This window comes from Ursus maritimus, unplaced genomic scaffold, assembly GCF_017311325.1.
Source record: "Ursus maritimus isolate PB19 unplaced genomic scaffold, ASM1731132v1 scaffold_14, whole genome shotgun sequence".
NCBI lineage: Eukaryota > Metazoa > Chordata > Mammalia > Carnivora > Ursidae > Ursus > Ursus maritimus.
The window spans coordinates 60,871,834-60,886,560 of NW_024423786.1; the positions used below are offsets into that span (position 1 = coordinate 60,871,834).

Consider the following 14,727-nt stretch of genomic DNA (forward strand, 5'->3'; position numbering starts at 1 on the left):
CCCCCCCCCCCCCCCCCCCCCCCGGCTCACCTCATCCACCTGGGCCTGAGTCTGCTGCAGTCTCCTGTTACTGGTGAGGTTTGGAGGGGGCGCAGGGGGGCCTCCCTCCCCAGCCGGGGCGGCAGGGGGGGCGGTGGCAGCGGTAGCCGACCTGAGGGGCAGGGACGTATTAAGACCCGAAGCCTGGAGCCACCGGCCCCGCGGCCAGGGCTCCGCCCATCCTCCGGTCCATCCATCCGTCCCTCCCTTTCTCCTTCCCCGGAGGAAGGCCACCCGATGGGAGCCCTGGACTCCGGCCCCGCTACCGCTTAGCTGCGTGACCTTGAGTCAGGCCCCCTCCCCCCTCCGGGCCTCAGTTTCCCCGCCCGTCAAATAAGGGCGACCTCAAAGACAAGGTCCGGGGTCGACCCGAAATGACAGGCAGCGGCGAGGCCACGGGCGGGCGGACGCGGGGTCCGCTCCCTCCCGCGGCCACCGCCCGCGCTGCCAGCCCGGGGACGCGGCGCTCTCCAGCTGCCCGCGCGCAGTCACGGGCGCCGGCCTGGGCTGGGGGCGCTGGCCGAACCCCGGGCGCTCCCCGGACCGGCTCCCAAGGGCGGCGGCCGGTGCAGGCAGGCCCGGGGCAGGCGCGGGCGGCCGACTCACATGGCGGGGGCGGCGGGCGGGCGGACGACTCGGCAGCTGCGGCGGCGGCGGCGACAGCTCGCGCTGGCTCCGACTAGAGCTGGCTGCCCGGGACGGGAAGATGGCGGCCGCACGTCACCCACATCCGGGCACTGCGGACGGGGGCGGGGCGCGGCGGGCGGTGCGTCGGGAGCGGGGCGGTGGGGGCGGGGCGCGGCCGGCCGGGCGGTGGACCGCGAGGGCCCCGCCCCTGCCGCAGCTCCGTGAGCGCGGAGCCCTGCCGCTGCGGCTCCGCGTACCCTCCGCCGACCCGCCCCGTACCCTCACAGCCGCCCCACGCCTCTGCCCCCTGGCCCTGACTGCGCCCCTAAGCCCCGGGCCACGTCCTCCCGCACCCGCGAAACCCGTAAACCAGTCCGCACCCCAATTCCCCACCACCACCAAGGCCTCGGCCTGCGCGCGGGCCCCAGCGCCGGCGACCATAAGGGTTTGCAGTGGTCTGGGGCAAGTGCAGGTCTCCGGGGCAATGCGGGTAGCTGGGACCCTGCTGGTGAGGTGGACTGAGCGAGCGGGAGCAGGTGCCCTGGGCCCGTCCAGCCAGTGGACCGCTCAGGGGAGGCCTGAGGCCCCCGCCCACTGAGTCGCGAGGTGTGAAGGAAGAGGCAGGCTCTTGCCCCCACCCCAAGCCAGTCACTGCCAAGTGTGCAAGCTGCCGCTCCTCACAACTGGGGCTCGGACAAGGGGTGCTTGACTGAGGTTGGGCAAGGTTAAGGCCGAGAGTGGAGGGCACGAGGCTATCCCGTGGGGCTGCTTCACATGGTGGCCGCAGACCGGCCAAAACCCAGCTCTGCCCCAGAGTTGGGTCAGCTCCCAGGCAACAGAAGGAGGGCTCAGCCTCTGACCCCAGGCTGCGACAGAGAGGGCCTTTGAGGGTTTTCTGCTTGGTGTTCTCTTTCTCTTTAGGGGGAAGACAGTAGGCAAGGGCTGCCCCTGCAGTACCCGGGTACAAGGTACTACTTTACGTGGGGATTAGTCTCATAGGTGTGACATTGTCTGGTTCCTGTCCTATCTCTGGACCCCACATACCTTACATTTGCAGACGCTACATGTATGTTAAATGGCTTGATCTGAACACGGTAGAGGAGATTATCCACGCCCCCCTCCATCCCTGACTGGTCTCTCCTTAGATCCTCTAAACAGCAGCTGCATACACTCTAGTCGGCTCATCCCCAGCAGGCCTGGCCCTTCCAAGAGAGAATGGGACCAGATGAGCTGCCGATCCTGTGCGGCGGGTCAAAGCAAGCCTCAAAAGTGAAGGAGGAGGTGTGTTAGGGGAGGCATCATGGTCCTGGGGCAGGGGTGCTCACTGCATCCCTGGAAGGGGAGCAGAGGGAGGCTGGTGGCCTTGATGCCAGCTTCTTCCCTCCCCCACGCAGGCTTCCCAGGGCCTCCAGTGTGAGAGCCTTCCCCCATGCAGCGCCCCACCCCCTCCCAGCAGAAGCCTAGGGACTGGCTCTGTCACCAGAGGTGTCATTTCCCAGCTGTCTGGGGGAGGTGAGTGAATAGGGTGTTGGGTGTGGGGACTCAGCAGATCTAAGATAAGATACTCTCAGCTCCCTCCCCCTCCAAGGAGCAGCCACTTCCCCGGTCCTTGTGCCCCGGCCCAGAAAGTCTGAGTGGGTCAGCCTCTGTGAAAAGGGAGAAAAGAACGGCTTGTCTGGGGGCCCAGATGGCACTGTGGGGTGCTAGCTTTTGCTTTTTGGCACTGAGACTACTCTATTTTCTAGCCAGAGAACAAAGATGCCAAATTCCAGGCTTTTAAGTTCAAAAGCTGTAGTGTCTGGGTCTAAGTTGGGGAAGGAGGTAGAAACAGGAGGAGGCCCCACCCCCACCAGCCCTGCTACCCTGAGCTAGCTAGAGAGAAGCTAGTGGAGGACCAGACAAGATGTTAGACATTGTTTTTGGAGTGATTTTCATTTTTCCCCATGGCCAAGTCCAGAAGACATGGGAGGGACAGAACCCAGAATACATCTGGGGAGTCAAGGCCACGGTGTGTGGCTTGGAAAGCTGGCACATCGCTTTTAGGTCCTAGGGGGCAGCCGCAGGAGGGTAGAAATAAGGACATGTCTGATCCATGGAGGTGGGAACCCAGGAGGATTTATCTTAGAGGGAGGACTCTCCCTACCAACCCCCTATGCCTCAGTGCTAAGGGACTCCCCAAATTTAGATCAATGGTGGAGGCAAGAGAAGGGAATGGTGTGGGATGACGGAGTTCACCTGGAAACGGATAAGGGAATGTTTTCTGCAAGCAGTAGAATGAAGACCCAAAATAGAAGTTGAACTAAAGAAAGGTAGAGTAATATCTTTACGGAGACAGTGGCTTCTATATTTGCCTGCTTCAGGGTTTGGCAGCCGAATCTCTGGGCCCCACTGCCAAGACTCATTCAAAAGATGTGGGAGGGGGCCCAAGGTCATTTCTAACAGGTTCCTCTGGTGACTCTGACATAGGCGGCCCAGGATAAAAACTTTAATAAACATTTTCTCTTATGTTGTCCTCTTCTAACAACAGCAGATTTAGACATTGGAATGGAACGGGGCTGGGTCATTCCCACACTGACTCACAAACTCCTTCCATCCATGAGTCAAACAAGACCACATAGTGATTAATTTCAGAAACCTTGTGTTTCCCTCAATGCTTATAAGTACAAGGCCTTATAATTAGGAGCAAAAGGAGCGAGCCCTTGGGAATGCCGCCTGGAACAGCGACCCAGGGGCTCACCCCACCTCTATCCCAATCAGCTATCAAGGCCTGTGATCCCTGTGACCTCTGCCTGAGCCCTCTAGTCCTGGAAGGCTTGGGGGCTGCCTGCCCAGCCCTGGGCTCCTGGAAGGAAAGGAAACTCCCAGGAGCCTACCTCAAGGTCTGGGCTTCACGGGGATTTCCACATGTGCTGCATTTTTTAATTACACACTAATATGACTATATTCTCCTTGTAAAAAATTAAAACATTAGGGGGCGCCTGGGTGGCACAGCGGTTAAGCGGTTAAGCGTCTGCCTTTGGATCAGGGCGTGATCCCGGTGTTCTGGGATAGAGCCCCACATCAGGCTCCTCCGCTATGAGCCTGCTTCTTCCTCTCCCACTCCCCCTGCTTGTGTTCCCTCTGTCGCTGGCTGTCTCTATCTCTGTCAAATAAATAAAATCTTAAAAAAAAAAATTAAAACATTAGACATAAAGCTGAGGTTCCCTTGGCCACCCCCCCAACTCATCTGTCTTTTTGTTCTATGCCCTGGAAGGTTTTGTGTACTCTCCTTTTTGGGTGTGGGGGGGAGGTTTTTGTGATATTTATTTTTTTCATTCCCCAAAATGCAATTTCTTTCTTAGCTCTCTGACAATAATAATTATATTTTTATTATTCAGCATTAGATTTTAAACTCGGTAATAGGTAACACAATCAAAAATCAGAATTCAAAGGTACACAAGAATGCACAGCCAAACCCTCTTTCTGAGCTGCTGCAGACCCCTATTCGACACAGCTGCTGTCTCCAGTCTTGTAAACCTTCCAGACTAGTTCATGCAGAGACAAAAAGACATAGATGCTTCCTTTTTCTTTTTAAAAACACAAATGCTCACAGACTATATGCATCAAAACCCCTTCCCTTTTTTTTTTTTAGCTTTCCAATTATAGGCTATTTTCTTTTTCTTGTGCCCCCATCCCCACGCCGTATCTATCTCTGTCTCTTCCAGTTTGTTTTTATTTTTATTGTTTTTGAGAAAGAGAGAGTACCAGCGGGGGTGGGGGGAGGGTCAGAGTCTGAGGGAGACCTCCTTGTCCCTGCTCGAGGCTCTTTCTCAAGACCCAGAGATGACCTGAGTTGAAATCAAGAGTTGGACCCTTAACTGACTGAGCCACCCAGGTGGCCCCCTTTCAGTTTTGGGGGTTTTTTTAAATTGCTTTTTTAACACGTGGGAGGATTCTCTTTCTCATTTTGCAGGCCTTCCTCAAATGTCTGCTGGTCCTTGGCTTTAATTGGGAGCCACCAAGAGGCTGATTGGAAGATGTGTGTGTGTGATGGGGGAGCATTCATTGACCTTTGGCCTTCCTGCAGGACAGTGGAAGCCTTTTCATGGGGACTCCGAAATGTCAATTGATAGGTGGCAGGCTTTCTCTGGGACTGTTCAGTTTTTTGAGAGAAGCATCCTCCATTCTCCATCCCCACCCTCATTGTTTGTGGAGGGAGCAGAATCTGGAGCAGGCTGGGAGCTCCTGTTTGTAGCCTCAAGCCTCATGTCTACTGCTCTTGCTGTCCCCAAGTCCAAAGCCTCCCTGAAAATCGGGATGTGGGGGATGGTGTGTGCGACTCTGATGTGAGAGGTGAGGGAGCACCAAGGATCTCAACACTTTGAAATCTGGGCTCTCAGCCATCGCCTGGCTTCAGCCAGGCCTTGACTGGGGATCTGGTGACCTCCAGGATCTTCGGATGTCACGTCCTGACTCCCCCTGCCCTTGCTTGCCCTGCCACTCCCCCCCCTTTAGCCACTGTTGAAATCTCCTGTCCACTGCTGTCTCTCTGGTCTCTTGGTCCTTGTTGATGTATCTATCTTTGACTCCTCTCCTGTTATATACTTCACTTTTGGAAGGGAGGGAAGAGAAATGCTCGTGGCCAATCTTCCATATTTAGCCAGAAAGCTCACCACAGTTTAGTCCTTCAAAGACTGACTTTTAGGTTGTTTCCAATTCTTTTGCTCCTATAACAGTGCTCTTAGGAATGCGGTTGTAGACAGTCCCCATGATCAACCATCTCTCGGGACAATCCTATGAGGTGGGTACTGTCTTGATTTTACATTTGGGGGAAAGCTAGGTGCAGAGAAATGCCTTGACAGAGTCTTTGTAAGTTGGTTAATCAACTTCCTTCCACATATAGAATACCTTTTTAAAAAAGTTTTTTTTTGCATGAAACATACATAATGTGGTACCTTTTTAATCTGTTCTCCCCGCCCAAGGGCCAAGCATAGTGCCAGATCCAAGGCAAACAAGGCCGGCGAATGAATAATGAATGACAGGGGACTACGGTTTCGGTGACGAGTGTTGTAGATGCCAACCCAGCAGAGCGGGCAGATGGATTGCGAATGGCGAGTGCCTAGGCACCTGTGTGTCCACTGTTCCTGGAAGGACAGCCCTGTTTGGGCTGGTGAAGCCCTGGGCATTGGGACCAGTGTGGCTGGGGAGCCAGCTCCTGTCCCAACCGGAGGACAGAGTAGTGTGGGCATGCGTGGTGGGAAAGCCGGGTGCCCAAGCCCGGTGCGGGTAAGACAAGATGAAGGCAGATCACAGTCTTCTGGACCTGGGAGGCCTCCTGGTCCCAAATCCTGACTGCAACCCTCTAGTCATTAGCTCTGCATGTGTTGGGGGCAGCAGGGGGGGCTCCAGACTGTGAGGAACCTCACACACACCATGTCCAGAGCCTGGCAGGTAGAAGATGCTCAATGAGGCCTTATTGGCTTTTTTTTTTTTTTTTTAAGTAATCTCACACCCACCATGGGGCTCGAACTCACAACCCCCAGATCAATTGTTGCAGGCTGTACCCACCGAGCCAGCTGATTCGGCCTGACCGTCAGGAGACTTGGGTTCTAGCCCCAGGTCTCTGTTTCTTTGTGAAGTTAATGGCTTTCTCGTTGGGCCTTCTGTTCCTCTCCAGTGAGATGAGGCTTCCTTTCCACTCTGCTGGCACCAGGAGCTGTAATAATACACAAGAAAGATCATCAAAACACAGGGTTTTTGTCAGTTAGACCTCCGTAACCTGAAAAAAATAAAAACTACCGAAAACATCGCGCTCTTTGACGGAAGTAACAATGAAGACACTTGCCAACAAGCTCAAACAGATTTCAACCAAGAAGGAGAATCCGGGGGTCTCGTGCTACAACTTCACTGGAAATAGCAGGAAACAGGCATTCACGTGCTGTCGTCGGGGGTCTGCTTCTCCCTTGCTGAGCGTTGCGGGACTCTGACTTAGCTTCATCTCCAGACAGGGAACATCAGCAGCTGCGGGCTCACATTCTTTAAAAAGGTGACAGTTTCGTCTTTTTAGATAATGTGTGTGCTTCAAGATTCCGCAAGTTCAAAAGAGCACCTGGAGAACATCTCCCCTCCTGCCCTGTCTCCCTGCCCTCCAGCTTCTGTCCTCAACCCCAATCTTCCCAGTTACTGTGACCTTCTTCCAGACATGGGCAGGGCTCATGGTCTCCGCTTTTTACCCAAATGGAAGTGAATCATAGGAACCGTGCCACAAGGTCCTTTTGTCACTTAACATATAGAGTTGGGTTTTTTTAAGTTTTTTATTTATTTAAGTAAATTCTGCACCCCATGTGGGTCTCAAAGTCATGACCCTGAGGTCAAGAGTCCCATGACCCTCCCACTGAGCCGGGGTGGGACAGGACCCCTCTCGGAGATTGTTTCTTTCCTGGCTGCCTCGTGTTAAGGCTACAATGTAATTCCACCAATCTCCTGTTGACAGACATACTTTTGCCAACTCAAGCAAAGCTGCAAAGAATAATCTGCATGTTCCCATTTCACCTATGTGCAAATATGCAGGCCTAGTTCCTAGTAGTGAAAATCCTAGGCCAAAAGGGTATGAGTATTTGTGATTTTGATTGCTTTATGATTTTTGTGGCTATTGCCAAACTGCGCTTTGTGGGTGTGTTACCCATTTTTACTCCCACCAATAAAGAGGTGAGGCCTGTTTCCTTAAACCCGTACCCTCTTCAACTCTTAATGAAACTTTTTGGGGGTTACAAATTAAGTTAAACATGATTTGCATTTCTTTTAGAGGTTAGGCATCTTTTCATGTATTTGAGAGTTCTTTACATTTCCTTTCCTGTGAAATATCCATGCAATTTTTCTGTACCTTTATTATTGGACCATTGGTATATTTCTTATAGATTTGTAGATTTTCATGTTTCAAAATTAGCCCCTTTCCCTGCAATTGAATTATAACTATATTGTTCTCTAGATTGTCATTTATGTTAGCTTTTGCTTATGATTTTTTTTTACCATGCATACTCTTTGCCTTTTTAATACACATTTAAATGCATCAGGATTTTCTTTTAGGACTTCTGTGTTTTGTTTTCTCTTTTTTTTTTTTTTTGAAGGAATACCTTCTTTTTTTTTTTTTTAAAGATTTTATTTATTTGACAGAGATAGAGACAGCAAGCGAGAGAGGGAACACAAGCAGGGGGAGTGGGAGAGGAAGAAGCAGGCTCATAGCGGAGGAGCCTGATGTGGGGCTCGATCCCATGACGCCGGGATCACGCCCTGAGCTGAAGGCAGACGCTTAACCGCTGTGCCACCCAGGCGCCCCTGTGTTTTGTTTTCATACTCAGAAATGTCCGCTTGATGCCAAACTATTTACTGCTGTGGTATTCTTGCCAAAAATGCATACCCTCAATCTGACTATGAGAAAACCCTGCACAAATCCAAATGGAGAGACATTCTGCAAAACCACTCACCAGGACTCTCCAAATGTGTCACGATGGTGAACGGCAGAAAAAAAGGAACCGAGGGCTGGTCTCAGGTTGAAAAGCCTAAGAGTGACAAGTAACTGCGATGTGAAATCCTGAATTACAGGCTGCGGCAGAAAAGGGGAATTAGTGGGAAAGCTGGCAAAATTCAAATCAGAGCTGTCGATGAGGTCATAGTATGGCATCAATGCTAACATCCTGGTTTCCATAATCATGACTCGGCCACGCAAGCTGTAGGTCTGAAATTAGTCAACATAAAAGGTTAAAAATGTCAAGTTTTCTTTCAGTCCTTTTATGCTTGTAGTTTTTTACACTGTCACCTTTGATCTATTCGTAATACTGGTGTAAGGTATTGATCCATATTTTTCCCCAGATGGCTACTCAATTTTCTAATAACCTTTACTGACTAATTCTTTCCCCCACTGTTTTCTATTTTTAAATTTATTTAATTTCTATTTTTTCCCAAAGACTTTATTTATTTGTCAGAGAGAGAGAGAGCACAAGCAGGGGGAGCAGCAGAGGGAGAAGCAGACTCCCCGCTGAGCAGGGACCCCCCCCCCCCGCCGCTGATGCAGGACTCGATTCCAGGTCCCTGGGATCACGACCTGAGCCGAAGGCAGATGCTTCACTGACTGAGTCACCCAGGCGCCCAAATCATCTATTTAACTTTTAAACTGTCAGAAATACGTAACAAAATTTACCATCCTAACCACTTTTAAGTGTACAATTCAGTAGTGTTAAGTACATTCATGCTGTTTTACAAGCAATCCCAGAACTCTTTTCGTCTTGCAAAACCGCAACACTCCACCCCGTCAACAACTCCTCACCCCCGTCCCCTCAGCCCCTGGCATCCACCATCCTACTTTCCGTCTGTATGACTCTGACTATGCTTGGTACCTCACATAAGTAGAACCAAGGAGTATTTGTCTTCCGTGACTGGCTTATCCTGGCTCATGAGCCACTAACTTCGCAGTAAAATGAGAACCTATTTTTTTTTTTTTTTAAGATTTTACTTATTTATTTGACAGAGATAGAGACAGCCAGCGACAGAGGGAACACAAGCAGGGGGAGTGGGAGAGGAAGAAGCAGGCTCATAGCGGAAGAGCCTGATGTGGGGCTCGATCCCGCAACGCCGGGATCATGCCCTGAGCCGAAGGCAGACGCTTAACCACAGTGCCACCCAGGCGCCCCTGAAAACCTATTTCTGACGCTAATCGGCAAAGCCTCTGGTGTGGACTAAGAGACGGACAGTTGAAGTGCTTGTAGTACCTACTTCTGGAGTGTGGGTGAAGGAGGTTAAGCACAGAGAGGTTAAGTGGCCTGTTGCCAGTCACACAGCCAAGAAGGGGAGGGACACTTTGAACCCCGGATGTGCTCCACAGCTTGCGCCCATGGTCTTTGCCCTGGACTAGGGCTCACAGAACAGAGCGTATGCTTGGAAACAAGCAGCGGCTTGATGGTGTCTGAGGACAAGAGGCGGGTGCAGTGATTGGCAACAGGTAAGGGGTAAGGAAGGGAAGCAACCCAGTAGCAGGTCCCCAGCGACTGACCGACTGTAGGTACGCAGTCAGTATTAAATGAGCCTAAGAAGAAGCATCCAGAATAGTGGGAGGTGAACCAGGGGAACTGGTTTTCAGAGGCCAAAGGAGAAAAAAATTCAAAAGACAGGAGTGGTCGACATATTATTTATTGAAAAGAGTTCAAGCCAAAGTCTGAGAAGTGCCCTCTGGATTTAGAAACAAGGATTAGTGATGAACAGTTTCTTGGGATGGCAGGGGCAGCAGCTGCTGATAGATGTTCAACCAGCTACCCAGGGGCTCAGTTGGTAAGGTGTCAGCCTTCGGCTCAGGTCACGATCTCGGGATCCTGGGATGGAGCCCCGCATCAGGCTCCCTGCTCAGTGGGGAGCCTGCTTCTCCCTCTGCCTCTGCTGCTCCCCGGCTTGTACTCTTGCACGCACTCTCGCTCTCTCAAATAAATAAAATATTGGGGAAAAAAACAAAACCCACCACCAGTTCTCCAAAAATAGTATGCGTTTATGTATGGACGTAAGTTTATTATAAATCTTACTGATTCAAAGGATGTGCAACACAGAATTTACAGATATTAAGAAAACATACAATAGTCTTTATTGTAAATTCCACTCCTGTCTTCATGACTTCATAGATGGAGCTGTGTCCCAAGTCCAGGGGTATCTCCAGTACAAATGTTGGTTCATATTTTTATTTACATTTTTTGAGTTAAGAAAAAAATGAAACATTGGGGATATGTTGAGACTTCCCTCGTCCCTCAATGACTTGACGAACTTCTTTGCTGAATCTGACAATAGTTTTCAACATCTGGGGGGAATATTTCCTCCATTTTGTGTGCTATTCACAATGTAACAGACACGACATTTTAAAATTTAACCTGCATTATTAACATTTTCCCCATCATCTTCTTAAAGCCAGACAATCAACAAAGCCCGATAAGTAGCATTTGCCAATTTCTGTGGTGTAAATACTCCTACCAGGACCAAATTCAAAATACCAGCTTGCTGTCTCTGTGAGTTTGGAAGAGAAACACAAGTAGTAGCCCATCTTTAGATAGAACTTCCACTATACAGATACAGTAAATGTAAATAAGCTTGAGAGCACATAATAGTAAAATGTCGAAAATAATCAGGAACTTGAAACTAATGGGACACTGTGTGTCAACTATACTCAATAAAAATAAATAAAATTCCTACAAACTAAATAAACAGGAAAAAAATAATCAGGAAGTAATGAGTTCTGAGTATTACCTCTAGGTTTTTATTTTATTTAAATGAGTACTACCTCTGTTTTTAAATATAATTTATTTGTGAGTTTACAGAATTTCTGATAATAGCTGCGGTGCAACTAGCCCACAATGTTTCTGAATAACACAAAGTCGGCTTCTGCAAATCGGAGCCCACCAGTGGGTGCGGGTGACAGCTAGACTGCCGCGGGATGTGACCTTCCTGATCAGCCTGTAAGCACAGCCCGCAATGTCCACCTTCCTTGCCTCCAGCACAACCTGCCGCCGACCTCTCTGCTCAGGCCACACTCCAGGTCCTCACTCACACTGCTCCTCCAGGAGCAGCAGCCTGTCACCTTGGGCAAAGCAATCCCTACTCCAGAGCACCTGCAACCCTTGTAGCACTCACCACATGTGCTATTCAGTTTCTCTGGGAGTAGGGGGAAGGTGTTCCTCTGCAAGAGCCACAGTATCCGTGATGGTTGAGGCTGAGCACGGATCATATTCACCACTATTTCCTCGGTACCTACCACAGTGCGTTGCGGTAAGTATTTATTGAATTCACGCTCAGGAGGAAGGACTGCCAGAAGGGACAGGCGTGTAGGGAAAGGTTCTAGGTCTGTGAGGCACCACTCGGGATGCCTTCTTCTTATTTAGGATGGCCTGGGTTCCGGCATTCAGGACTGGAAAGTACAGACAGAACCTTCCTGAACATACACTGAACCTTTGCCAGGAAATAAGACCATGAGAACCCTCTTGTAAGGACGGGGCAGCCCATCAGACTCCGCTAGCGCCTCTGCACAATGCCCACCAGTGTATTTCAGTAACTTCCTTCTGAGCATGTCCCTGCTCACCAGACCCCTAACCCCACCACCGCTAAAGCTAAGCCCAGCTTTCTGAGCAAGAGGTCTTCTCACATATTGCTTTTTTACAATTAACCGAGAGACTGGAGCTCAGAAACACGCAGCAAACCAGACACCTATTTCTGATCGATGTTCCTGGAAAAATGAAAATCCCTAACAAATGATAGAGCTGCCCTCCACAGACATTCAACACCATCGGCAACACCCCACACTTAAAACCCCAAAGCACACAACCAACAAACAACCCTTATCACTAAAAAGAACCAAACACGATAACCGAGTTCTGAGAACTGCCCGTTTCCACGCACATAAATAGGGATGATCGTCAGGAAGACTCAGACAGGAGCGACCAGGGTGTTGCAAGCCCTGGCCACGCAGAGACGCTAATCACGAATCATGCGAGCTCCAATCATCATGTTCCGATCTGCCCTCCGAAAGGAGGAACAGGTAAGGATTATCCTACCTGACGATAAAGCCGTAACTCGGCGCATTCCTTACTCAAAGCAAAGGATGCCGCTTACGTGTAGGGTGAAGTGTATAACGCGGTAGCCCCAGCAACCTGGAGTTATCTAGGGTCTTCCATTTCTATTGCTACATGTATTTGCAGTATTAAAAAGCATTTTTCCCCATTTGGCTGCCAAAAAAAAGATAAACTAAGCCCTCCCAGAATGCTCCACTCACGAGCTTGGCACCCTAACAGCAGACAGCACTTGTTATTTACATATCCCCGCCCACTCCCTTCCGCCAGACTCTACCGTAATAACCAAAATAAAAGCGAAACATATGATCTTACAGACTGCAAGGCTGGAAATCAGCCTTCCGTTTCTTTAGTAGTTTGGCCACCCCAATTCTCCCCTAAAAGTTTTGTAAGTCTTGATCTTACTCTAAAATATATTTTAATTACAAAGCACTAAATAAAACGTTGATCATCCCAGATTCAAGTGATAATTACCCTAACACAAACTCCGACATCCTCCACCAAATGCAGTTAGGGGGAGGGCTGAAGACAGCCTTTCTCGTGTCGGGAATGGTGAATAGTCCCTTGCTCGTCCAATCTTCAATCCTATGCTCCCGTCATGAAGGTATCAGAAAGGTTTCTTTTTCAGCCCAAAGACGCTGACGAATAATGCCATTTCGGTGATAGCTGGGAGGGCACTGCGGACAGTAGGCGGTGGGTTCAAGGCTCCTTCCAAAAAAAATCCCTAAGCCCCCAAACCAGAGACTCCACCCCAAAAGTGCAGGAGGGGGAACTTCAAGAGACTACAGGATGTTGAGTGGATCTTCTATCTCCTACAGGGAGTAAAGGCCTGGGTGGGGGAAACCTTCAGATTGAGTAAACCTTCCTCCCCCATCCCCAAACATTGGGTGCTACCATACCTGCAGAAGACAAAAATGTACCAGTACGTGGTGCACTCCCAACGCTCGAATATGAAAAAGGACAGGGCCACGGATGCACTACAATGAGCCCCAATGGCTTGGGAATGCACCAGAGTCAAGGAAAGCCTTTGGTTCAATAGGTAGTTATGAGCCAGAAAAAGCCGTTGCTGGGACTGGCGTCCGCACTCAGGGTCACCCCTTGCTCCCTCACCACACTGCAAAGGCCAGAGCCTACAGCCCTGACTTCTGAGTTTTAGGACAGCCATGTGAACAGAGACCAGAGCTGGGCCTGCACAGCTGGGATCCCAGGCTACCCCAACCCGGTATCTAGGGGCTAGCCTGGACCCTTCAGGTCCCAGAGTAGGCTCCCCATCTACCCCAGGCACACAAGAATGCGCACAGTGACTTGATACACTGCTAGCTCAAGGTGGAAAACTGTGTTTTACTCCCATTTGGGATCTCCAGTGCGTGGTGCATGGCGGGAGCTTAACAAACGATTGAAAATCCTATTAAATCTTCCACATTGTCTAAGAAGATCTATCAACTGGAGAGACTGTTTGCCCCCGCCAGAGCACACACCATTGTGCCAGAAAGGCTGAGTTAGGTGGCTGGAGGGAGTCGGGATGGAAATGGGCCGTGCGTAAAAGGATACAGATGAGGCTCTGGGTGCTGTTGAACATGGAAACTCCCGAGAAGAAACCCGCCAGCTCCACTGCAAAGAGGCCGAGGGTGACAGAGAGCGCTACCACCAGTCTGCAGAGAGGAAGGGGACTGGCTCAGACCTCCTGGACTTCTTCAAACCCTCCTCCACTCCCGGTATTGCTGACTTCTAACCACCCTGCCCCCCGAATGCTCACTGAATGTCCTGCTTCTCATACTCCTCCGGGGTGAACGTGAGAGGCAGGCAGGCCTGGATGTTGCTGTCCTGGGGAGCAGGGCAGAAAGGAAGAAAGTGAAAGAGGGGCGGGCTGCGGGGCAGCACTGGGGTCAGAGGGGGATGGGAGGACCCGCCCACGTAAGGTCCTGGGGAATGGGCACGGAGGGGCTGGGAGCACCCCAAGGTGGGAATGGGGTTGCGGGCGGGAGGGGGGGTGGCCGTGGTCTTACCCGGGACCAGAACAAGGTGATGACGACCACTAGATGCGCCAGGAGCGTCAGGAACCGAGAGGGCACGAGCCCCGAGATCCGGCCCATGGCCCCCGTGGGGCAGGGGTACCGATTGGAGCGGAGGCTGCGCTCTGCGGGGCTGGAAGCTCAGGAAGGGCCACTCCTCAAGTCTTCCAGGCTGGCACGCAAAAATTCGACGGACGCCTCCTTCCCGCTCGTGCTGGCACCGCCCAGTTGCCTTGGCAACGGCGTCAGCTGGCGCAGCGGCCGGATCTCGGGAAATCTCGCGAGGGCACTCAATTCTCGAGCGGCGGCACCCTTCCGCGCTGGCGCAAGTTGGGGGTCGGCCGCGAGGGGTGCGGTCTGGCTCTCGGTCCCCGCCGCGTAGCCTGGGAGGGCCCTCCGCCCGAGGTCCTCGCCGGAGACCGCTGTCCCCGCCACGCCGGTCTTAGGGCGCTGCCGGGCCTAAGGCACTCTCTCTC

At 51.4% G+C, this 14,727-nt stretch overlaps 2 protein-coding genes and 1 non-coding gene across 5 annotated transcripts in view; all 3 read right to left on the reverse strand.

Moving 5' to 3' along the window:
- Positions 1 to 774, reverse strand: part of VAMP2 (vesicle associated membrane protein 2) — a 3,849-nt gene extending 3,075 nt beyond the window's left edge. The window contains exons 1-2 of the mRNA XM_040629990.1: positions 646 to 774; positions 31 to 151 (exon numbers count right to left, since the gene is read on the reverse strand). Of these exons, the coding sequence (XP_040485924.1) occupies positions 31 to 151; positions 646 to 647 (123 nt within the window). The 5' untranslated portion in view covers positions 648 to 774. The remainder of the gene's footprint in view (positions 1 to 30; positions 152 to 645) is intronic.
- Positions 775 to 5,589: 4,815 nt separating this feature from the next.
- Positions 5,590 to 14,472, reverse strand: TMEM107 (transmembrane protein 107). Of its 3 annotated transcripts, XR_005834738.1 has the most exons (6): positions 14,246 to 14,472; positions 13,996 to 14,063; positions 13,791 to 13,891; positions 13,139 to 13,235; positions 6,445 to 6,681; positions 5,590 to 6,361 (listed from the first exon to the last, which is right to left on the reverse strand). XR_005834738.1 is itself a non-coding variant. In XM_008687983.2 (5 exons), the coding sequence occupies exons 1-5, from the start codon at positions 14,330 to 14,332 to the stop codon at positions 12,847 to 12,849; spliced, it is 423 nt and encodes a 140-aa protein (XP_008686205.1). In that variant the 5' UTR covers positions 14,333 to 14,472; the 3' UTR covers positions 9,813 to 12,846. The 3 variants fall into 3 exon arrangements, 2 of the variants coding, with proteins under 2 accessions (XP_008686205.1, XP_008686207.1); XM_008687983.2 differs by lacking the exons at positions 5,590 to 6,361; positions 6,445 to 6,681 and adding an exon at positions 9,813 to 12,916; XM_008687985.2 differs by lacking the exons at positions 5,590 to 6,361; positions 6,445 to 6,681 and adding an exon at positions 13,016 to 13,051.
- LOC121102674 lies at positions 12,096 to 12,231 on the reverse strand. The gene has a single exon (XR_005834786.1). It is a non-coding gene; the product is annotated as a U8 small nucleolar RNA (small nucleolar RNA).
- Positions 14,473 to 14,727: the final 255 nt, after the last annotated feature.

What these genes read in the sequence shown, in the direction of transcription:
- TMEM107 (XM_008687983.2), bottom strand. Translation starts at nt 14,332, where the DNA reads ATGGGCCGGATCTCGGGGCTCGTGCCCTCTCGGTTCCTGACGCTCCTG. An exon ending in TATGAGAAGCAGGACATTCA is followed by an intron (nt 13,892 to 13,995) that starts GTGAGCATTCGG and finishes TCCTCTCTGCAG; the next exon opens with ACTGGTGGTAGCGCTCTCTG. An exon ending in CAGCACCCAGAGCCTCATCT is followed by an intron (nt 13,236 to 13,790) that starts GTATCCTTTTAC and finishes TGCATTCCCAAG; the next exon opens with CCATTGGGGCTCATTGTAGT.